The sequence below is a fragment of the Phyllobates terribilis genome, unplaced genomic scaffold (assembly GCF_046119375.1).
Source record: "Phyllobates terribilis strain yellow unplaced genomic scaffold, ASM4611937v1 Scaffold_9__5_contigs__length_417890890, whole genome shotgun sequence".
In the NCBI taxonomy this organism is placed as follows: Eukaryota; Metazoa; Chordata; class Amphibia; order Anura; family Dendrobatidae; genus Phyllobates; species Phyllobates terribilis.
In genome coordinates, this window is record NW_027362769.1 from 208658561 (window position 1) to 208683654 (window position 25094).

At 41.9% G+C, this 25094-nt stretch overlaps 1 protein-coding gene across 2 annotated transcripts in view; it reads right to left on the reverse strand.

Annotated features, from left to right (window-relative positions):
• Positions 1-1852: 1852 nt before the first annotated feature.
• Positions 1853-25094, reverse strand: part of LOC141162013 (uromodulin-like) — a 62909-nt gene continuing 39667 nt past the window's right edge. For both annotated transcript variants that reach the window (XM_073647628.1, XM_073647629.1), the window contains exons 11-18: positions 24314-24418; positions 20838-21046; positions 17862-18019; positions 17000-17245; positions 8646-8808; positions 8449-8527; positions 5327-5362; positions 1853-2699 (exon numbers count right to left, since the gene is read on the reverse strand). In XM_073647628.1, the coding sequence (XP_073503729.1) occupies positions 2632-2699; positions 5327-5362; positions 8449-8527; positions 8646-8808; positions 17000-17245; positions 17862-18019; positions 20838-21046; positions 24314-24418 (1064 nt within the window). In that variant the 3' untranslated portion in view covers positions 1853-2631. The remainder of the gene's footprint in view (positions 2700-5326; positions 5363-8448; positions 8528-8645; positions 8809-16999; positions 17246-17861; positions 18020-20837; positions 21047-24313; positions 24419-25094) is intronic.

The window sequence follows — 25094 nt, forward strand, 5'->3', positions numbered from 1 at the left end:
ACTCCCAAGCTATCTGTAGATTTGTGCGAAAATTGGCTTGAAATTAACAAGGTATAGCGCACACAGCAACAGCGGTGCCGTCTAACACGCAGCTGCAGCAGTGAGAAAATGGTGGCGACGGGGAAAATGGCTTGGTGTTATAGGGCAAGGACATGTGACATACACTGCCAATGACACATGCCCTTGCTTGTGTGAAAAACAGCAGTTCGCTCCGTGTGTGCGCTGCTGATAGGCTGACAGACTGCACCTCCCCACTGCAAATGCGGGAAAGAGAAAAAAAAATGGAGATCTTCATTATTCCTGCAGAGATCCATCCCCTGCCCCTCCCCCCACCCCGCTGTACACTCAAACTGCATATTAACATTCATTTTCATCATTACTGAGAAAAAATCCAGTTATGATTTTGGTGCACGAACAGTTATCGAACATAACCTTGAACAGCCGAATTTTTCTCAAATTGTTCGTGTTCGCCGAACGGCTCGAACACCGCCCAAAACAGTTCGAATTTGAGATTGGCGAACAGTTCGAGTAGAACAACGCTCATCTCTACTTCCGATATCCTCCCGGTGTTTTGTCCACGCCGTCCGGTCTCTGGCAATGATCGCGCTGTTGTGAAGGACCTGCCATGACGTCACTGAGTCATGTGACCCATCACATGACTCAATGACATCACCATGGGTCCTTCACACCACCGCGAGCATTGCAAGAGACTGGACGGCGTGGACAAAACACGGGGAGGACATTGGAAGGTGAGTATAAACTTTATTTTTTATTTTTTACCATTCTTATTCTTTTTTTTAACTATTACTTGGTCACACTATATAAATCCATGCTGGTTGCATGGATTTATATAGTGTGACCAACTTGTCAAGCAGTTTCCAAGTGATGCTCAAAATCGCTTGGAAAACTGCTTTAAAAAATGCATGCGAAAACGCATGTAAAAACGCTTCTCTCTGGCAGAAAAAATGCATGTAAATCTGCATGCGTTTTTTTCTGCAAGAGAGAGGCGAAAACGCTCTGCATCAAATCTGCTACGTGGGCACATAGCCTTATTGTTGTCCATGATATCAGGGGTATCACATTCCCTGGAGAGGAGAAGAGATATTTATCCAGGACACAAATGTACAATATTCTCAATGAGAGACATAGCAGCGACTTCAAATTCATTTATGCAGTAACACCCATAGATTTCATTTTTTTAGTTTCCTTCCTTCTTCTGCTGCACAGCTTAAACGGAAAATTCTGCCTCAAATAATCAATGGTGATTTGTGTAGACATTGACTCTAGTGCCTGAATTCTGGAAATGCCATTGAACTCTGGACAGTGATGAAAATATATATATTGTTTACAGTGGAATGCTCCATTTAAGGTTTCATCAGAAAATATCCCCCTGTTTAAATAAAGTTTTTGACACAAAACATATTTTTAAAAAATTTGATAAATGTGTTTTTTATTTTATTTTGCATATCACTATATTAAAGAAAAACAGAACTCTTGCCCTTATCATGCTGCCCATTAAGTCAAGTATTTGATTAAAACTTCTTGATCTTTACAAAAGACCGTAAGTAGTCTCAGGATTACTATGAGAGGTAGCACATCTTTATACAGTATATAAAATAGGATCCACCACTCAAATTAGGGGATGGTCACAGCTCACCACCATTTCCTTTAAAGGGGTTGTTCGCGATTAGAAAAATAAAGTTGAATTTTTCCTTTTTTTCTGTGCTTTATCTTTATACAGCCTATCCTTATATTCTTCACCCTCCCCAAAAACCCTACTGATCGGCTAAATGTTTTCCTAGGCACAATTGGTTTATGTTGGAGAAAGTAGAAATAAATTAGTCTTCAGAGATTTTTAGACTCATGCATGTTTATTTCAATAGGGGAAGGGGAATACGTAGCTGTTACCATACATATCTTGTGTCCGGAAAAGTGATTGAAGGTGTCAACGCCAATCATGATAATATAGGTGGGTTAAAAAATTTTCCCTAAAGTGTATGGCCAAATTTAGGAATCTAAGACACAGACATGGGAGATGTTTTGCAAAGTCATCAACCAAGAGAGATAATGTTACAGGTGATTTTTTTCCTATGGACTAATAAATGGTGGCACAAAAAGGAAAATCTCTGGCCAACAAATATAAAGGATCTTTAATAGTATTGGTCTTTTCAGATTGTCCAGAGAGACCATTTGGGCTGAAGTCAGTCAAAGCAGAAATCAGTCTTACCAGTCTCTCAGTTCTAACTTATAAAATGTGGTCCTAAGCGGGAAGGGGGGGAGGGATGCTCTATAATAAGTATATGCTTTATAAATATGAGAATACAGAAAAGGGATTTCTTCATGTGTAAACTCCTTCAATTATATTCAATTAGTTTATGCAAAGTTGCATCTAAAATGTTTTTTTTATTGAATGAATGGTTTATTAGTATGCTAAGTACAATGCATAATTTTTAATATGTAGAACCTGCTTTAAAGCACTGATTAATAAAATAACAATGAATTAAATAATATCCTAGACTAGTACATAGTAGTAATATAAAGTTACTCCTATAATACGCAAGTGTACTGTACATAAGAGATGAGCATGGTGAGAATATAGAAGTCAGTCCAATTAATGATTCATCTGAAGATCTAACCAAACCAAATTTGGGCCATCAGCAGGAGGACAAAGCCAAAGAGCGCAGAAGATTCATGTGTGCCTGGAAAAAAAAAAGAATCCTTTTTATAGTAAGAATTGTAATATCTAATTTAGTTATAAATGTGTTTTTTAATAAAACACATTGTTTGCCTATCTGCAATATGACAAAATATTATATTGCTTTAAAACATCCTACTATATTTTATGTGCTTGGTCATCTACTACAGCACGGTGGCTCAGTGGTTAGCACTGTTGATTTGCAGCGTTTCAGTCCTGGTTTCAAATCCCACCAAGGACGACATCTGCAAGGAGTTTGTATCTTCTCACTGTGTTTGCCTAGGTTTCTTTCCACACTCCAAAGACATACTGATAGGGAATTTAGATTGTGAGACCCAATGGGGACAGTGAGGATAAAGTCTGTAAAGCGCTGAAGAATATGATGGCGCTATATAAGCATGAATAATAATAATAATACTACAAACAAACCCTGTTTATAATCTGATCCTGAACTCAGGAGTTCTTCCCTTCCAGTATCTTAAAGGGAATATATCAATAGAAAATGATCAATTGTATAAATCAGGTTTTTATGTATGGATTTTTAAATGTTTTTCAATTTTTCATATCACTATTCGTATTATTAAAAAAATAATAGGCCACACTTAGTTCTCCATACAGAATACTAGCTCCACATAGGGGTGGTGGTCCTGGTGTCGCAGGCCAACTAAAGCCAATCTGCGGGCCAGAGTTTGACACGTATGTGCTAGACTTACAATTTTTATTTTGTACATAATACTTATTGGCAATTTCGTTAGCATGCCAGACAGGATGAAAGGTGACAACTTACGTACAGTTGATAGCACAGGATCCACTATTATTATTAATTTTAGAGCACCATTGATTACATGGTGCTATACATAAGAAGGGGTTACATATAAAATACAAATATAAATTACAGTCAAGAAACTAACAATGACAGACTGGTACAGAGGGGAGAGGACTTTACCCTTGCGGGCTTACATTCTACAGGAATGGGGAAGGAGACAGTAGGTTGAGGGGTTGTGGCCGTTCCGGTGGGGGTGAGGTGGGTTATAGCAGGCTGTAAGCTTTCTTGAGAGGTTGATTATTCAGACAGCGGAGTTAAGGATGGACTGGAGAAGTGTGAGATTGTTAGCAGGAAGGCCACAGAGGATGATATTGCAGTAGTCGAGGCCGGAGATGATGAGGGCATGGACCAACATTTTGGTAGGTTGAGAGTTGAGGAAAGGAAGGATTCTGGAAATATTTTTGAATTGGTGAAGGCAGGAGGTAGTAAGAGCTTGGATGTGTGGTTTGAAGGGCAGGGCAGAGTCGATGGTTACTCAAAGTCATTGGACTTCCGGTACAGCGAAAAGCATTGTATCATTAATTATGATAGAGTGACAGAATGATCGATTGGGTAGGGGGTTTAGGTGAGATAGAGAAAAGATGATAAGTTCAGTTTTGACGACACTGAGTTTATAAAGCAAGAGGAGAAGGAGGATATGATAGATCTGAGTGTCATCCCCGTAAAGATGGTACTGGAAGCTACAGGATTTTTTGAATTGCCGCAGGCCAAAGGTATAGATTGAGAAAAGTAGGGGTCCCCTATTTGGCATGTGGAGCAGTGAATATTAATTTTCTTTAATAGCGGGCATACTGTTAGCTGCATCCTCTGACTCATGCAGCTTGTGAGCGATCATGTGTACCTGCTATTAAAGAGAATGAATATTCACTGCTCCCCAGGCCCATAGTCCTACACACCTCTGCACTGAAGCCGGCGCAGAGAGGTGGGTGAGTAGGACTATGGGTGTGGGGAGCAGTGAAAATTCATTCTCTTTAATAGCAAGCACATGTGATCGCCCAGCCGCTGCCGGAGCCGGTGGCTGTGGCTAACAGTGTGTCTGCTATTAAAGAAAATTAATATTCACTACTCTCTACTCCCATAGTACCGCGCGTGAGGAGCACTAAATATTCAGGCAGCTGACCTCGACATTTGGGGGCGCATGACAGTGACATCATGCGCTGCTTACACACTGCAATCAGCTGCTGGCAGCAGAACAGGATGCAGCGCTGTGAGGAAGCAGAGGGAAGGTGAGTAGAATCATTTATTTATTTATGGGTGCAGCATAATGGGGACTATATATACCAGGATGTGGATGAGGGGGCCATGTATACAATGATGGGGATGAGGGACCGTGTATACCAAGATGGGGGTAGGGGCCATGTGTACCAGGATGGAGATAAGGTGCCATGTATGCCAGGAAGGAGGGCCATGCATACGAGGATGAAGGGGGTCATGTAAACCAGGATGTTGGGCATGTATACCTGTATGGGGACATATGTACCAGGATGGGGATCATATATACCAGGATGGGGATCATATATACCTGGATGGGGATCATATATATCCCAGAATGGGGGATATTAGTACAGAATTGGGGGACATTACCCCTATAACAGTGTCAGCAGTTGTTCCCCCCATAACAGTGCGTCATGACCACATTTTTTGCTTCAATTTTTCTTATATTATCCTCCTCTAAAACCTAGGTGCGTTTTATGGTCTGAAAAATATGGTATACATACAGTACTTATATTATGGCAACAAAGAGAAACTGGTGGTAAAAGTGCAGATATTCTTCAGGAATATGTACCACTGAGTGTCATACTTACCAATACAGCCAGAAGGTGTAGTGCCTATTACTTCATCTGTAAAGTAATAGATACATGAATTATCCAGAGAGTATGAAATAAATTACCAAACAAAGAAATGGCCGGTGAATTGAAAAGGCCTTTGTATCTGGACAGACAACTCCCAGAAGAAAGGTGACATCTGAAGGCTCCTTCTTCATGATTAGGATCTGACATTCCCCCAGTAAGGCTTATTTAATTATTTTTTCCTGGATTACATGAAGCCCATGTAAATTTATTTATTTAACATCTTTTAGCTCCATCTCGAGCCATGAAGACTTGATGGATGAACACGCAGTAGGAAGATCGATCTTGTGAAAGCCTAGATAGGTCCACTATGTAAATACCTTTATGAAACAAATTTATACTTAATAAAACTGATTAGCTGATCTCTTGCCTCTGTATTCTCTGCTCATCTCTAAGCTAACACTAGTATGTGGAAAACATTTCTTCAGTTTTCACAAAACGGCATTCACCAATAGATTGCCACTAGATCAATTACAGTGGTGATCTGACCTCTGTGAAGAATAAACAAAGATATAGTGGGTGCAGAGGTAGCAGTCACATGTGGACCCTGATCTACTAAATGGCCCTCCTATCACATAATAAGTAGTGATGAGCGAGCACTAAAATGCTCGGGTGCTAGAAGCTCGGGTCGAGCACATTGGAATACTCGGGTGCTCCACCCGAGCAACGAGCCCAATGTAAGTTTATGGGAAACTCGAGCATTTTTCTGGCGGTCCCCCCCGGCGGTCTGCAGAAGGCCTAAGATTGCCCAAATCGATGGGAGCAGTGCTCAATTAAATGTCAGGCAGGCAGAATATATAGTCAGACAGGCAGGCAGGGTATATAGGAACACACTAGTGCCCTCCGATTTTCATGCACCCGTCTCTTTAAAAAAGCCAGCCGGCAATTCATCAGCGGCATACACCAGTACCCGACAATTTAGAACAGAAAGAATAGAGCATCACACATAGATTAGATAGATAGAAATATGTCAGTCACATATATAATAAGTACAGCGACAGTGTTGGTTACTGTACTTGTCATTTAGTGTTAAAAAAAAGGATTTATTAAAAAAAAAATTGGCGTGGGATTCCCCGTAATTTTAGTCTCTAGCGGAGGTTAAGCAGACGGCTGGGGTAGATGTTTGAAGCCTGGGAAGGGGGTGAAACCCACAGAGCTTCCCAGGCTACTAATATCAGCCCCCAGCTGAATACCTAGCCTTTACTACTATTTACTATTTTAATATCTAGCAAAGGCTAGGCAGACAGCTGGGGGCTGATATTAATAGCCCAGGAAGGGTGCCATGAATATTGGCCCCCTCCCAGGCTAGGAACACCAGCCGTCAGACGCCCCAGAAATGGCGCATCCATAGGATGTGCCAATTCTGTCACTTAGCCTCGCTCTTCCCACTGCCCTGTAGCGGTGTCAGTGGGGTAATAGGGCTGGGGTTGATGTCAGCTTATAATGCCAGCTGACATCAAGCCCAGGTTAGTAATGGAGAGGCGTCTATAAGACACCCCCATTACTAACCCCATAGTGAAAGTGAAAAAAACACCAACACCCAGAATAAAATCCTTTAATTGAAATAAACACACATTCCTTTAAAGTTCTAAATTAAACTCTAATAATAGCATTATAAGCTGACATCAACCCCAACCCTATTAGCCCACTGACACCGCTACAGGGCAGTGGGAAGAGCGAGGCTAAGTGCCAGAATTGGCGCATTCTATGGATGCGCCATTTCTGAGGCAGCTGAGGGCTGGTGTTTCTAGCCTGGGAGGGGGCCAATATTCATGGCACCCTTCCTGGGCTATTAATATCAGCCCCCAGCTGTCTGCATAGCCTTTGCTAGTTATTAAAATAGGGGGACCCCACGTCATTTTTTTTGAGTTCCCCATTTTAATAGCTAGTAAAGGCTAGGTATTCAGCTGGGGGCTGATATTAGTAGCCTGGGAAGCTCCGGGGGTATTACCCCCTTCCCAGGCTTTAAACATCTGCCCCAGTCGTCTGCTTAACCTCCGCTAGAGATTAAAATTATGGGGATCCCCAGGCTTTTTTTTTTTTTTTTAATAAATCCTTTATTTTGACACTAAATGGCAAGAACAGTAACCAACACTGTCACGGTACTTATTATATATGTGACTGACATATTTCTATCTAATCTATGTGTAATGCTCTATTCTTTCTGTTCTAAATTGTCGGGTACCGGTGTATGCCGCTGCTGAATTGCTGGCTTTTCATGTTTCACTGTGAACACTGTTCCCATCGATTTGGGCAATCACTGTAATTCCACAACCACCATGGCTGTGACATTACAGTGAGTGGCAGACAATCCCTGCATGATTGGTGTTCTAAATAGCGCCAAACATGCAGGACGAGGACCCGAGCTCCCGCCCGAGCATCTCGAAAGTCCTCGGCGAGCTCCGAGCATCTCGAGTACTGAGATGCTCGGGCGAGTACCGAGCAGTGGCGAGCATGCTCGCTCATCACTAATAATAAGTAAATAGTTACGGATTTGGCTTTGGGCCTAGAAGAACAAATTATGCTATTGAGTATACTTTAGCACCATGTTTTTTTTGGTCTCCACCAGAGACTCTCATTAGTAAAATGCAATTCACAAAATTTTCTTCTAAAAATTACTCTACGTTCATCAAGAACACGACAAAACAGTTGGTATCCTTTTAATTTTGGAAAAATTGCCTAGTTCCTCTGGATCACGGAATAAATATTGCTGCCACCAACGATGATGATTAGAATATACGTAGTAGAAGAAATCCATCTCAACGGTTTAAAATCTTTATGAACTCATGAGTAAGGGCGCTAAGTGCACCAGAAACTCATAGATGTTCTTATCTATTGACTAATGATGAATGTGGAGATGTTTTAATCACATACAAATAAAGTTGAAGATTTTATACGGTTGAGCTGGATTTCTTCGACAATATACTTTTCATCTTGTCCTTCATTCTGCACACCCTCCCTTTAAACTATGTCTCATTGAAGTGGTAATTGCAAAGTAGCATAAAAAGACCTTTCATGGGGAATCAACACTTTATAGTATTTGAACATTTTTATCATCACACAACTGATATACTGACCTTTACGACGAATTGGACCCAGACTTAGCTGATAACTTTTTTCAGCTGCTGAACTTTGGGACCGAATTCCAGAACATGACTGCAATAATAATAATGGTATCATTATTAAGCAATTGTTAGTTTTTTAAACTCATACAAAATGCAAACTGCAAAGAAGCAAAACCTAGTAAGGCACAATAATGCACAGTCATACTTACAGGGGCGCAGGATCCAGTAGTGACGTCACATAGACTTACAGCGCAGTGAATGTAGACATAGCTGTGATTGCCAACAAATTTAAACACTTGCAAAGACAGACGACCTTTTTTTGAAACACCATTTTCTGGTACGCTAATGGTTGAGTCTTGTTTGTTAGGACAGCTACAGAGGAAAGTAATACAAACACCAGTTACAGTAATAATCAATATCTGAAAGTATGAAGTTTTACTATGTCTAAACCAATATGCCTCTCAGGACCATACTCCTGTGGCATACAAAGAAGATAAGGGGCTTAAATGGACACTTCCAGCAAAATTTGTTATCCCTTGTTTAGCCGTCAGTCTGTGAAATGTCATGACATTTTTCACAATCACTGTAAACTTCTTAAAGGGGTTTTCCCACGAACTAAAGCTGATTTTAATCAATAGATCTTAGAATAATACACTGTGTTCCAAATTAATATGCAAATAATATTTTCTCAGATTTTCCCAAATTACCTATATGAATTGCAGTCATTGTAATTTTCCAGTCAAATAACTATTAGAGTACAATTGAAAGGTTTTTGTACAAACTGCCTATGATAACAGTATATTTTTTAAAAAATAAAAAACTCAAACTGCACTCAAAATGCATGTTCCAAATTATTATGCACAGCAGAGTTTTCAACTTTTTCATTTTAATAAAGAACAAAAAAATTTTCATTTTTGAAATTATAAGCATTAGCAGGTTATTACAAACTGAAATCAAACCGTTTTCAACTCAAAACTTTATTCTAGGTGATGTTACATTTGCACATAGGACCCCTTGTTCGAAATGAGCTTCTGAACTCTCTCGTCCATTGAATTTGTCAGGTTTTGGATGGTTTCTGCTTCAATTGTTTTGCATGAGGACAGAATACCCTCCCAGAGCTATTGCTTAGATATGAACTGCCTCCCGCCATCATAGACACTCCTTTTGATGATGCTCCAGAGGTTCTCAATGGGGTTGAGGTCAGGGGAGCATGGGTGCCACACCATAAGTTTGTCCACTTTTATGCCTATAGCAGCCAGAGATGCAGATGTGTTATGTGCAGCATGAGACGGTGCATTATCATGCATGAAAATGATCTTGCTGCAGAATGCACGGTTCTTTTTCTTGAACCATGGAAGGAAGTGCTGTTTGAGAAACTCAACATACATTATGGAGTTCATCTTTACCCCTTCAGGGATCCTAAAAGGGCCGACAATCTCTCTCCCCATGATTCCAGCCCAAAACATTACTCCACCTCCTCCTTGTTAGCGCCGTAGCCGTGTTTGCATGAGGTGTCCATCAACCAGCCATCCTCCACTCCATCCATCTGGACCATCGAGATCATTTTATGCATGATAATGCCCCGTCTCATGCTGCGCATAACACATCTGCATCTCTGGCTGATATGGGCATAAAAGGGGACAAACTTATGGTGTGGCACCCATGCTCCCCTGACCTCAACCCCATTGAGAACCTCTGGAGCATCATCAAAAGGAGTGTCTATTATGGCGGGAGGCAGTTCACATCTAAGCAACAGCTCTGGGAGGGTATTCTGTCCTCATGCAAAACAATTGAAGCAGAAACCATCCAAAACCTGACAAATTCAATGGACGAGAGAGTTCAGAAGCTCCTTTCGAGCAAGGGGTCCTATGTGCAAATGTAACATCACCTAGAATAAAGTTTTGAGTTGAAAACTGTTTGATTTCAGTTTGTAATAACCTGCTAATGCTTATAATTTCAAAAATGACAATTTTTTTGTTCTTTATTAAAATGAAAAGGTTGAAAACTCTGCTGTGCATAATAATTTGGAACATGCATTTTGAGTGCAGTTTGAGTTTTTATTTTTTAAAAAATATACTGTTATCATAGGCAGTTTGTACAAAAACCTTTCAATTGTACTCTAATAGTTATTTGACTGGAAAATTACAATGACTGCAATTCATATAGGTAATTTTGGAAAATATGAGAAAATATTATTTGCATAATAATTTGGAACACAGTGTAATAACTTCCACAATTGGATGGGTTTTAAAAAAATGTTCCTGTGCTAAGATAGTCTTATAAACATGCTCCTGTGTAATGGCTGTGTCTGACCGTGTACAGAACATGGTCTGATCATACCACATCTCCTGGGCAGGGGAGGAAGTAAAAGAGTATACAGACATTACAGCACGGGATCACACCTGATTCTTTCTGTGAGGTAAATTTCACTGCTTGTTTTTAAACAATGTTTTTCTTCAAAGAAAGAATCAGCTGTGATCCCCTGCTGTAATGTCTGTATACTCTTTTACTTCCTCCCCTGCCCAGGAGATGTGGTATGATCAGAACGTGTTGCGTACACAAGCAGACACAGCCATTACATAGGGGAACGTTTATAAAATTATCTCAGCACAGGAACATTTTATGTAAACACATACAAGTGTGGAAGTTAATAGTATTCCAAGATCTATTGATTAAAATGAACTTATATTTGTGGGAAAAAACCCTTTAATGTCCTTGGTGCCTTCAACTTTCTCCCTGGAAGCACAGCAATGACTTTCCAGCTGTGTGTTTGACTAGTTGGACAACCCCTTCTTGAACTAAATGTTTGGCCTCAATAAAATAAAAAAGCTTATACTCGCCTCCGGTGCTGGCATCATTCCAGTGGTGTCAGCACACACAGTCTTGGGGCTGTGATACGGTGAAATGTAATGTAAGGCTGGCGCCCAATCAGAGTTGGCATCACTTTATCTGCCTTCGGACAAATTGAACATGAAGAGGAAGTCCAGTCTACAGCTGATCTGTGACTTCCTCTTCATTTTCAATTTGACGGGAGGCAGAGACAGTGACGCCAGCGCTGATTAGGCGCCGGGCACCATGTGTCATGCCACCGCATCACAGCCCCGAGACTGCGAGTGCTGATGACGCGCCCCCTGGGCCATGGGGTCCTCGGTAGCCGGGCCGGTCGATGCTGGGGGATGTCACAGTGGCGGTGACCCGGTCCGTGACCCAGGGCGGTCAATAAAAGGGGTTTTAAAGAAAAAGGGGATAGAGTTTCTATTTATAATGTTCGTGATGCCACCTGTGGTATGTGGCTATATGGAGCCGCCGCTGCGGAGCAGGCCCTCTGGAGCTGTTGTTAATGCAGCAGAGTTGGTTCAGCTCTCCACAGGTAGAGCTTAGCTCCAAGGCAGAGAAGTGGGGACGTAATAGATGTTGCTGTTGTGCAGGGTGGTGCAGGGGATGATGGCGCAGTAATAATTCATAGAGACAGTGGGGTGCAGTCTTCAGGGTCATACTCCAGGTTACAGTTACTGGTGTAAAACCTCCCACGTCATCCTGTGTTTACTCAGGGAGGGGTTCAGCAAACCCACAGGTAATTCCAGAGCACCTACCGGGACCCCGTTCTGTGTGCCTTTTCTGGTCGACTTCCTGCACTGGCTCTCACCCTCCTGCCCTGCGCCTCACACCCAGTGTCCCAAGCCAGTGACCGCGGACCTTGTCGGGCGACGTCTTCTCTGTCCCCTGGGTCCTGTATGGTCACTTTTTTAGTGATTAGATGTGGCTGTTGGCTGCAGCACCTGAAATGCTGCACCCTCCAGTTATCTAGTTGAGACTTGAAGAACTCTGCTAGTTTAGGGGCTGGTCCCCTCTCTGGGGCCTGATCCTTCCACTCCTGGTGGGTTCGGGCGCACGGGTGGCATCCGCACTGCCCGTGCCCCTGAGATCCTTTCTGTTCTGGAGCCTTCCTTCTCACTCCTCTCCTCTCTGCAGTCTTTCCTGGGCCTCTCTCACTAGGCCCTCCTCCTGAGCAGAGCTCCTGCTGAGCCGCCGACGTCAGCGGTCACGTGACCTGTCACAGGACTAATGACATCATGGAAGGTCCTTTTACACCATCGCGAGACGCCGGGGAGCCAGGATGCATCATACAGGAGACCAGGGGACATCGGAAGGTGAGTATAATGTTTATTTTTTATTTTCAATTCTTTTTTTTACAGTTACTATGGTACCCAGGTCTGGAGGAGAGTCTCCTCTTCTCCAGACCCGGGTACCATCTGCACATTGAATTGCTTAATATCTGCATGTGCACATGTAGTCATGCTGATATTAAGCGATTCAATGCAAGTCAATGGCGGCAATTACGCTGAGTGTCCGCAAAATTAATGGACATGCTGCGGATTTTTCCGCAATGATAATCTGCAGCAAAAATTTCCGCAGCATGTGCACAGCACACGCGGATTATTATTGGGGACCATGGGGCACGTATTACCAAGCGTTTTTTAAGCGTTTTCGCTGCGGAAACTCCGCAGCAAAAACGCTTGAAAAACGCATAGTGGGCACGCAACCTTACTGTGAAAGCTGAGTTACAGCTCAGTGACAATACTTTAATAGACTACTTCTTTTGCTGGGAAAGGTGGGTCACAGCTCAGTGATAGTAACTTCTAAGATTGTGAGGCTGGGAAGGACGGATTACGGCTCAGCGATGGCATGTTCTATGGCTGCTCTTGATATGTAGGTGTCAGCTAAGTGACACTTTATTAGACTGCTGTTGATGGTGGCGAAGAAGAGTTGCATTAGGACTGCAGCTCAGGAGATGATGCTCCTATGTAAGACTGTAGGAGCAACAACAGAAGAGACTGCATCACACATGATAGGATTAGATACATGGCTCAGAACTCTGAATCACACATGACTGTATTAGATGCATGGCTCAGCAGATTGTGTCATAAAATATAGCATTAGATACATGGCTCTGTGGACTGTATCACACAAAATGAGATTAGATACATGGCTCAGAGAACTGTATCACACATAATGGGATTAAATACAAAGCTTAGTGGACTGTATCACACATGATGGGATTAGATACACTCTCAGCAGACTGTATCACACATGATATGATTAGATATACAACTTAGGGTGTTTTCACATTGCGTTTTGGCACCCATTTTTATGAACCCCCCACAAAACTGGATTTGGACTTATGAGCCGACAGGGCCAAAGACTCTAATGGTGCTGACAGAGCGAACGTGTGCTTTGACGTGCATCATTTTTGGTCTACTGGAGGCTGACACTCAGACGTAACAGACTGCGCTTGGGTGTCCATCTCCAGTAAGCATAAATGCCCAAAAATGATGCACAACACAGTCCACACTCACTCTGTCTGCACCATTATAGTCTATAGTCCCGTTGTCGTGTGTGACTCCTGACGCTCGCCTACCAGGTAGCAATGGGTAATTCCTTCCTTTGCTGCGGGCACGCGATCCTGCCGACTACGCCAAGTTTGTGAGACTCCTGACGCTCGCCTACTGTAAGCCCTACCCTGGGAGATGGGGGACTCGGAGCCGGGTCCTGTGATGTAGATGGGGTGCAGCCGTGGCCCGGACCCGCTCCGTGCCCAGGGCCGTCACACTAAAAAAAGAGATGGTACGGGCTTATCCGGGTTGAGTGGCTGATCTCCACTACGCCACCTGTGGCACCTGGTGAAGGCCACCAGCGCTGTTGAAGTCCGCTGAGGCATGGTGTTATCGCAGCCATCGTTGTTACTACTCCCCACAGGCGGAGCAGGGCCTCAGGGCAGAGGGACAGGATGGAGGGGGTAGTAGTCTAGGAGGTCTGGTGCTGCGTAGTACGGTGTAGTGCAGAATAAGAGTCCGGAGGCCATAGGGGTTAACTTCCAGGGTTTTTACTCACGATGGGGATGGCAGTAGGAAGGCGTCTCACTGCTCCTCGCGGAGTTCTGCGGTCACCAAAGACGAGGGTCCGACAACCTCCGAGTAAGTCCAGTGTTCAATCAGGACCCCGCACCAGAGTGTTCCTAGACTTCAGACCGGGTCCTTTCCTGTCTGTGTGTGTGTAGATAGGCCGGGTCTCCCTCTGAACTTCACTCAGAAAAAGGGTACGGGTGGCAGCTCCGCTCTTTCCGTTACCCGGTGGGATCCTATGGGCCTACCGGGCTTCCCTGACCAGGACGTGGAGTAGCAAGGTCAGGTATTGGGGGCTGGTACCCCTCTTGCAGCCGGAATCCCTCTGAATAGATCAGGTTGGCCAGGACAGGTGGCGTATACCGCTCCGTCTGCATCCCCCTGGGATCCATTTGCGGTGGAGCTACACTCCTAAGCTCCAGGCCTTCTTGGTCATGGTCCTTGACCAGGTTGAGACATACATTATCAGCAACCTGCCCCTCGACCCAAGGCCAGGGTACGAGGGCCGTGCCTCCATCCTCTGCAGGTCCACACAGGATCCACACTCAGGGAGGGAGATCACAATCAAAAAGAACAAGAACCAAGATGGCTGTGTATTAAATATGAAATTTACAGTATCACTAAAATGTGAATCCTCCACCCTCACCCACTAATTGGTTCCCCTATCTCTTGGTTCCCCTCTCTCCCAACTCCAGTAGGGGCAGCAGCTGGTGCATAATAGCCCCCTCTGGTGGGAGAAGTGTGGTGTTGGATGTGGAGGTGGGGTCCTGACCATCGCACTGTTCTTACCTCAGAGGAGGAACACTACACTCCATTAGAGAAGTGCAGCATCCCTGTGGCGGTCGAACCCTCAGGGGCGCCACATTCGCATACACCCAAATCCCGTTTTGCAGGGTGTTCAGATGTAAGACCCGACGGGAACAACGAACAGGTGCCAAATGTATTGTGAAAGCACCCTTAGCGGACAGTATGATGGGATTAGATACATTCCTCAGTGAACTGTATCACACATAATGGGATTAGATACATGGCTGAGCAGATTGTATCACACATCATGAGATAAGATAGATGGTTCAGTAAGTTGTATCACATGTAATGAGATTGGAGGATGTAAGGCTCAGCGGACTGGGTCGCACATGATAGGATTAGATACATAGTTTAGCAGACTATATCACACATGATGGAAGTAAATACATGACTCATCAGACTGCATCAAACATGATGGGATTAGATACATGGCTCTGCTCAGTCAGTGTAAAGCCTGATTCAGATGTCAGTAATACAGGGACATCTGAATGAGGCTTCGCTGAAGCAGCAGTAGAGCTTCATTTAGATGTCCCTGCTTTACAGACATCTGAATGAGGCTTTACACAGACTAAGCAGAGCTGAATCAGTATGAAGAGCACATCAGCCTGATATTTGCACTATTGTGCTCCGAACACTGTATTGACAGTAGCAGTGAGCATAGGTAAGGCAGCCTGACATTGTACTACGAGGCTACCAAGCTTCTCTAACCATTGTAAGAAGTTACCTCTACAGCCTTGTTCTCACTGCTCAGAGCAGGATAGCAGTGAATACTTCTTCCTACAGTGAGAACACGTCAGTAGCCTGGTATTTGTAGTACAACACCAGGCTGCTTGACCTGTGCTCCCGCCAATGCCCCTGACTGACTGTCACCGCTTGGTCAGAGCACATCTCTGGACTACAATAGAATGGTGCCTGGCTCCACCTTCAGCTGTGAACTGGGCAGTCCAGGTGTAAGCGCAGTTCCCAGCTGAGGCAGCCACAGTACAAGAGATGCGGTCATACACCGACTGCAGTCTCTTATGCCCAAAGGCTGACATATTTGCGGTGTGTAAGTGTTGAGCAAAAACAATTTACTCACTGGCAAATACAAATGGCAGCCCCAAATGGCTGCAAAAAAATAAAATAAAATAAATGTTTAAACAGTGAATTTAATTTTCTATTAAAAATAAATGACTATATAATCTGGCTTTTAAACTGACTTAAAAAATTGTTACTAGCAGCACTCTGTCCTTTGTAAACAGGTGGTGTGGTGCTGATGACAGCATAGGAATACTTAGGTAAGAAGAGGCCGCTCCCATTGCTATCCAACATATCTTTCTGATCTAATAATGGGTTACTAGGGGTATTGAAGTAAGAAGAGGCTGCTCACACTGCTGTCCACCCTGTCTATATAATTTAACACTTAGGCCATGTTCACACGTTCAATATTTGATCAGTATTTTACATCAGTATTTGTAAGCCAAAATCAGGAGTGGAACAATCAGAGGAAAAGTATAATAGAAACACATCATAACTTCTGCATTTTTCATCCACCTTTGGTTTTGGCTTATAAATACTGATGTAAAATACTGACCAAATATTGAGAGTATGAATGTGGCTTAAAGATACCAGGAGTGCTGAGGTAAGAAGAGGCTGCTAACACTGCTGTCTAACCTGTCTGTCTAATTTACTACTGGAGCGGTAAGGAGAGGCTGCTCACACTGCTGTTCTGCCTGTCTTTCTAAATGACTATACAAGGTATAGATATCTTACTTTAGTTATTTAGTTTTTCATTCCCAGAGAATTCCTTGATGTAAAGTAATCAAATTTTGCACTTAAATAAATTATTTAATTCAGAGATTATCAGTGAATACCTGTCTTTAATGATGTAATACTTCAAGGGATCATCTGCATTTGGTGAAGGCGTTGCGTAACATGTCCTCATTACAAGAACATACTCAAAAGCATCTCCTCCATGAACAAAGACACCAATGTACAGCATTGACTTGGTTGAGAGCTCAACTTCTGTTCCTTCATATGGAGTTACATAATTGCTGTCTTTATAAAGAGCCATGTATGCCGTGAATTGTCCAGTCCCTCCAACAGTGATATTTGTGGAGCTGTAGATATGAAAAAGTGAATATGTGCATTATACCATATTTAAATCTATTAAAACAATAGTGAAATAGAAAAAAATAAAAATAGTGGTTTTTTTTTTTAGAAACAGTCTATGACCTGCATGTTGTATTGCGGCTCAGTCCAATATGCTAGACATTTATTTCTAGACATATAGCAGAGCAGAACTGTTTCTGGAAAAATAAGGCTCCTTAGGAGCTCGTCATACACATTAGTCAAAAATCTTCAGAACCCATGGATTTAGGCCTCGCGACTGCTCCCAGACAGCAGATGTCAAGGAAAGGAAAGATTGGCCATGGTGAAATTTAATACACTCGATCCTTTGTTCCTGGCAGAGATAAGCAGCTGCCAGTTTACATTCCCTATGCATTTGTATGGCCAGCACAAGATTTGCAATTTCTATTTCCAGAAGACATCTAGTCTGCTTCATTTATTGGGGATGCACTCTACAGATTAAACCTTTTGCCTCCAAAGTAAATCTCAGAATAAAGGATGCAGTCTCCTCAACCATAACATGCAACTAAGCATCAACTTGCACTAAGTAGACCACATCCAAAATAAATAGGTCAAATATTGAGAAGAAAGTAGCAAATTAGTTACCTAAAGAATGGATTCACGGCTATGTTGAGACTGACCATCATGTCCAGCAGGTACGTACAATATATTGTCACACTCAGTTCTTCATCTCTTGTTATTAACCCAGTAGATTCCAACATAAGATATAGTCTGCTTATATAAGTTACATGAGTTGTATTTGCCTACGTAAATATAAGATATAGTCACTATTACTTTATGAAGAAGTGAATCAGAGGCTTATACAGCAGTGAAATGTTACATGAACTAATATAATTTACCAATATTTAACCGAATTTGTTATAATAAAGTTACAAACATTAAAATAAGTAGTAGATAAAAGCTAAAAATTAAAACTTTCCACATTTAGGAGTACCGTTTCCCAGATTTGTACAAAATTGCCTGGTCTTCAATTTATTTGAAAATGAATTTGTATCATCATTAGAGTAGAGCGAACACGAAATGTAAAGTTTGGGATTCGTACCGGACACCTAGTACACCCCGAACACTTGACTTCTTTGTACGTCTGTGTTACTGCTCGGGTTCAGCAGCCTAATAAAGCTTGTTGAAAGGCTGCAGCAGAGCCAATCAACAAATTTCAAGGCTGTGGGCACTTCCGATCCCATCACAGCCTTGCCAAGTAATGGCATGGCTGTGATTGGCTTGCAGAACACGTGACCCGGCCTGACAATGTAAAATAAATAATTAAAAAAAAAACTATATGCGGCTTCCTCTATTTTTATAACCAGTCAAGGAAAAGCAGACAGCTGTGAGCTGGTCTTATTATGCTGGGAAGGGGCCAATATCCATGAACCTTTTCAGCCTATTAATATCAGCCCCCAGCTGTCTGCTTTGCCGTTGCTGGTTATTAAAAATGGGGGAGACCCTAAAAAAATTACATGGGTCCTCGTGAAATGATGAGCAGTGATCGCAGCAATAAGTTGAAACAAACACTGATGTATATTACTCTACAGAGAAATTCATCACTGATCATGTTACATTTATAAAATTCAAGCAGTGGGAGGTCTGTTGTATACATCACATAGGAGACGCTGACATTGCTGTATACATCACACAGGAGACACTGAAACTGCCATATACATCACATAGGAGACACTGACACTGCCATGTACATCACATAAGAGACACCAAAACTGTCATATAAATCACATAGAAGATACCAAAACTGCTGTATATAGATCCCATAGGAAACACTGAGACTGCTGTGTATACAGTGGGGAAAATAAGTATTTGATACACTGCTGAATTTGCAAGCTTTGCCACCTACAGAGAATAGAGAGGTCTTTTAATTTTTATCGTAGGTACACTTCAACTGTGAGAGACTATAAAACTGTTACACTTCAACAGTAAGATAATCAAAAAATAAAAACCAGAAAATCAAATTCTATGATTTTTAAATAACTAAAATGCATTTTATTACATGAAATTGTATTTGATCACCTACCAACCAGCAAAAATTCTGGCTCTCACAGACCTGTTAGTTTTTCTTTAAGAAGCCCATCTACTCTGTACTCATTACCTGTATGAATTGCACCTGTTTGAACCCGTTACAAATATAAAAGGCACATGTCCACACAATCAATCAATCACACTCCAACCTCTCCACCATGGCCAAGACTAAAGAGCTGTCTAAGGACATCAGGGACAAAATTGTAGACCTGCACAAGTCTAGGATGGCCTACAGTACAACAGTCAAGCAGCTTGGTAAGAAAACAACTACTGTTGGCACAATTATTAGAAAATGGAAGAAACACAAGATGACTGTGAATCTTCCTCGGTCTGGGGCTCCATGCAAGTTCTCCCCTCGTGGGGTAAGAATGATTCTGAAAAAGGTCAGGAATCAGCCCAGAACTACACGGGATAACCTGGTCAATGACTTGAAGAGAGCTGGGACCACAATCTCAAACATTACCGTTAGTAACACACTACGCCGTAATGGATTCAAATCCTGCAGGACACACAAGGTCCCTCTGATCACGCCAGCACATGTCCAGGCCTGTTTGAAGTTCACCAATGACCATCTGGATGATCCAGAGGAGGCATGGGAGAAGGTTATGTGAACAGATGAGACCAAAATAGAACTTTTTGGTATCAACTCCACTCATCATGTTCAGAGGAAGAATAAGGATGAGTACAACCTCCTTCCCTCAGTAAGATTATTGAAGATGGGCCGTGGCTGGGTCTTCCAGCATGACAATGACCCAAAACACACACAGCCAGGGCAACAGCCCTGAAAGATCTGGAGAAAATCTGTATGGAGAAGTTGGCCAAAATCCCTGTTGCAGTGTGAGCAAACTTGGTCAAAAACTTTAGGAAACATCAGACCACTGTAATTGCAAATAAAGGTTTCTGTACCAAATATTAAGTTCTGTACTTCTATTCTATCAAATACTTATTTCATGCAATAAAATGTAATTTGATTGTGTAAAAATCATACAATGTGATTTTCTGGATTTTTTTTTAAGATTCTGTCTTTCACAGTTGTACCTATGACGTCTCCATTCTTTGTAGGTGGGAAAACTTACAAAATTGGCAGCGTATCAAATACTTATTTTCCTCACTGTATATCACATAGGAGAGGTGTGGCCTGCTGTATACACATCACATAGCATACACTGGGGCTGGAGTATGTAAAATAGGAGACACCTGAGGACATAATCCTTCAGTGCCGCAGCACTCAGTAAATGAACGCTGAGTGAGCATGCTCACAGTGCAAGAAGAAGTTGGATGGCCAACAAAACAGGTCTGCCGTTCCCCTGGTATCTGACTAGGGGCTGGAGAAAAGGTCATAAATGGCCCACGTGCTGGAGGTTCCCCACCACTTTTCTAAGGCAATGCATCATGTGCAACTAAGGCAGGGAAGAAGATGACCGGAAGCTAGACTAGAAATGTACCAATCACCAAGCCTCCTAAATAAGGACATAGTAGGGCATGAGCTACTTGCTCTATGAGTTGAAAGAAAAGTAATTAACTGTCACATACAATTATCTGAAGGCCACATGCTCCTGCACGGATTGGAGATGTTATAGTAATTGTGTTCATGCTCGGATCATCACGAAATCCAAAGCATTCGGCATCTTTCAGAGTAACGCTATTGGCATTGAAGTCCAAACCCGTCAGCTGACATTTTTGAAATACAGCTCTCATGTCGTAGACATCACAGGTCAGCGCAGGACGTATGGCTTCAAGAGCTACAACACAAAGAACATAAATGTTATTTACTTTCCATTCAGCTGTGAAACCTTTTCTTTCCAAGACCACAATGAGGATCCTTATCCTATGTTCCCATGATGAGCTTTTGATGTTGCAAATTTTCTGCAGCATTTCTGCATCCATTAAGTAAAATAGATTACTTGAATTTTTTCAAAAATACGCTGCGTCAAAAACTCTTTGTAGGAACATAGCCTTAATCAGACATTACAATTACCTAAAATGATTAAGACCCAGAAGCGGGAATGATCGCAATGCCGATAGGAAGGGAAATGCAGAAAGGACATAAACATGCAAACTTAAAAAGGTTTTTACATGTCATGAACTGGGTAAAAATGCAAAGTGCTTGAAAAAAAACAGACAACTTTGCAAATTACCTTTTATTGAAAATCTTCATTTTCAAGAAGGGAAGGATTTTTAATTCTATACTGTGTTCCAAATTATTATGCAAATAATATTTTCTCAGATTTTCCCAAATTACCTATATGAATTGCAGTCATTGTAATTTTCCAGTCAAATAACTATTAGAGTACAATTGAAAGGTTTTTGTACAAACTGCCTATGATAACAGGATATTTTTAAAAAAATAAAACACTCAAACTGCACTCAAAATGCATGTTCCAAATTATTATGCACAGCAGAGTTTTCAACCTTTTCATTTTAATAAAGAACAAAAAATTTTTTGAAATTATAAGCATTAGCAGGTTATTACAAACTGAAATCAAACAGTTTTCAACTCAAAACTTTATTCTAGGTGATGTTACATTTGCACATAGGACCCCTTGTTCGAAAGGAGCTTCTGAACTCTCTCGTCCATTGAATTTGTCAGGTTTTGGATGGTTTCTGCTTTAATTGTTTTGCATGAGGACAGAATACCCTCCCAGAGCTGTTACTTAGATGTGAACTGCCTCCCGCCATCATAGACACTCCTTTTGATGATGCTCCAGAGGTTCTCAATGGGGTTGAGGTCAGGGGAGCATGGGTGCCACACCATAAGTTTGTCCCCTCTTATGCCCATAGCAGCCAGAGATGCAGATGTGTTATGTGCAGCATGAGACGGGGCATTATCATGCATGAAATGATCTCGATGGTCCAGATGGATGGAGTGGAGGATGGCTGGTTGATGGACACCCCATGCAAACACGGCTACGGCGCTAACAAGGAGGAGGTGGAGTAATGTTTTGGGCTGGAATCATGGGGAGAGAGATTGTCGGCCCTTTTAGGATCCCTGAAGGGGTAAAGATGAACTCCATAATATATGTTGAGTTTCTCAAACAGCACTTCCAGCCATGGTTCAAGAAGAAGAACCGTGCATTCCGCAGCAAGATCATTTTCATGCATGATAACGCCCCGTCTCATGCTGCACATAACACATCTGCATCTCTGGCTGCTGTAGGCATAAAAGGGGACAAACTTATGGTGTGGCCCCCATGCTCCCCTGACCTCAACCCCATTGAGAACCTCAAGAGCATCATCAAAAGGAGTGTCTATGATGGCGGGAGGCAGTTCACATATAAGCAATAGCTCTGGGAAGGTATTCTGTCCTCATGCAAAACAATTGAAGCAGAAACCATCCAAAACCTGACAAATTCAATGAATGAGAGAGTTCCGAAGCTCCTTTTGAACAAGCGGTCCTATGTGCAAATGTAACATCACCTAGAATAAAGTTTTGAGTTGAAAACTGTTTGATTTCAGTTTGCAATAACCTGCTAATGCTTATAATTTCAAAAATGACCATTTTTTGTTCTTTATTAAAATGAAAAGGTTGAAAACTCTGCTGTGCATAATAATTTGGAGCATGCATTTTGAGTGCAGTTTGAGTGTTTTATTTTTTTTAAATATACTGTTATCATAGGCAGTTTGTACAAAAACCTTTCAATTGTACTCTAATAGTTATTTGACTGGAAAATTACAATGACTGCAATTCATATAGGTAATTTGGGAAATTCTGAGAAAATATTATTTGCATAATAATTTGGAACACAGTGTATAGTGTATAGTATATTGCCAAGGTTACTGACCACATTGATCCATATGGAAAAAGTCTTCGTTCCTATACTATATTTAGACATGTCAAATCACCTATTTACCTGGAGTCACCTGCTCTTACAGCTTTCTTTCTTTGTCATTCAGTCAATTATAATTTACATCTGCATTATGCAGCTTGTGGAAGTGAAGCACAAACATCCTAAATATTTTTTTTGCTTGTTTTTGAGTCTGTTAACTGATGCTCATTTGTGGAGATCCAACTGCCTGTTATGGGATCCGAGATCTTTTTCTACCCGGCTGCTCCCAATGTTCTGCTACACATTTTGGAGCACCAGGTTAATCTTCTATCATCACCCCCAAATGAATTGTCATCAGGAATCAGTAGTAGTTGTAGGGTGAGTGACACCAGCGCAAACTTCTGATGATGATTCGTTTGAGGGCGGTGATAGAAGCCATGGGGCGATGCTGGTGTCATTCACCCTGCTCCTATCACCACCTTCTGATGATGTCTCACTTCACAGAAGGCAGAAATAGAAGCAGAGTGTCAGCGCTGCACTCACCTCTCCCACAGCTTCCATTAGCACCATGGATCCCGGACATCTTCAGAGGGCGGCGATTAAAGAAACTGTAGTAAGTAACTGCAGCGCTGCCTCCTGATGATGTCCTGTTCCAGGAGAGGTGATAGACGCTTGCTGGAAGTGAGTGCAGCCCCAGCTTCCGGTGGCTTCCCATTTGAGACTCCTCCCAAACGAAACATCACAGGAAATGAAGTAAAAAAAAAAAAAACACATTTAGGGATTAGCAGGATAGGGATTTTATAATAAAGTATATGACAAAAGTTCTGGGGTGTAAAGATAGATATTCATAAAGGACATTTTAGGTACCGGACCAACTGGGTAGTCTGGGTCTGATAATAATTAACAGGTCTGGTCTGGGGTTTAATAGTAATTTAGGAATGACTAATTATATTTAGTCACACCCCTTTGTACATGTCACACTATCAAAAGGTAATTTTCATTTTTGGTGCAAATGTCACAGTGTTAAGGAATTTCCCAGGTAGAAATCACTGATATTGTACATATAAGAAGGTTTCTATAGCACAAGCGGTAATATAGCACAAAAATATTAGTCATTATTTCAGAAGGCTTTTTATCATTATGCCAATTATATCACTGGCTCAATCATTTCCCATCCTATGCAAGAAATGAATATCCAGGACATATCCTGTACATGTATCATATTCTCAATGACAGACGTACTGGAAACTTCAAATTCATCTTTGCAGTAACATCCATAGACTCCATCTTTTAGTTTCCATTCTTCATCTGCTGCGCAGAGCGAGTTATTAGTTGATGTGGATGGATCTAAAAAAGAGAAAAATTCTGCATCAAACATTCTTCAGATTAGTGATTGGTGAAAACTATAAGATGACACTACATGAATTTTGGAAATTTCATTGATCATTGGACTGTGGTGAGATGTTTCAAATGTACTTTCGCTCTAAAATCAGCTCCAAATATATGCCTGAGTTGTGTCTGGTATTGAAGCTTAGAGCCACTGAGCTGAATATGGCTGAGTTGTAATATCAGACATAATATGTGGATTCTTGAAAGCAATCACGTTTATCTTATCGTGTTGCTATCTGAAATGGGACAGCATAATGTAGGGAAAGAGACCCTGATTCCAGTGATGCATCACTTAGTTTACTGGGTGCAGCAGTTGTGATATACATTTTTTGATGCAGCAGAGCTCAGAAAGGTATTCCCACCCACACCATCAATTAGCAGCTTTCTGTGTACATTGTATATTGATAGTAAGCTGCTAATCAGTGGTGGGGCGGAGTTGGACCAGGATGCACATGGGCAGCTAGTCCTGTAGTGATAATTTCCTGCTGGTAAAGCACTTATTGAATTGAAACATCAGCACACAGCCTAATAAGTGACACATTGGTGAAATCAGTGTCTCAGCCCCTATCTCATAATGCCCTTAGCTTGAATAGCAAAATGCTGCTGACAGATTCCTTTTAAGACTCAATGGATG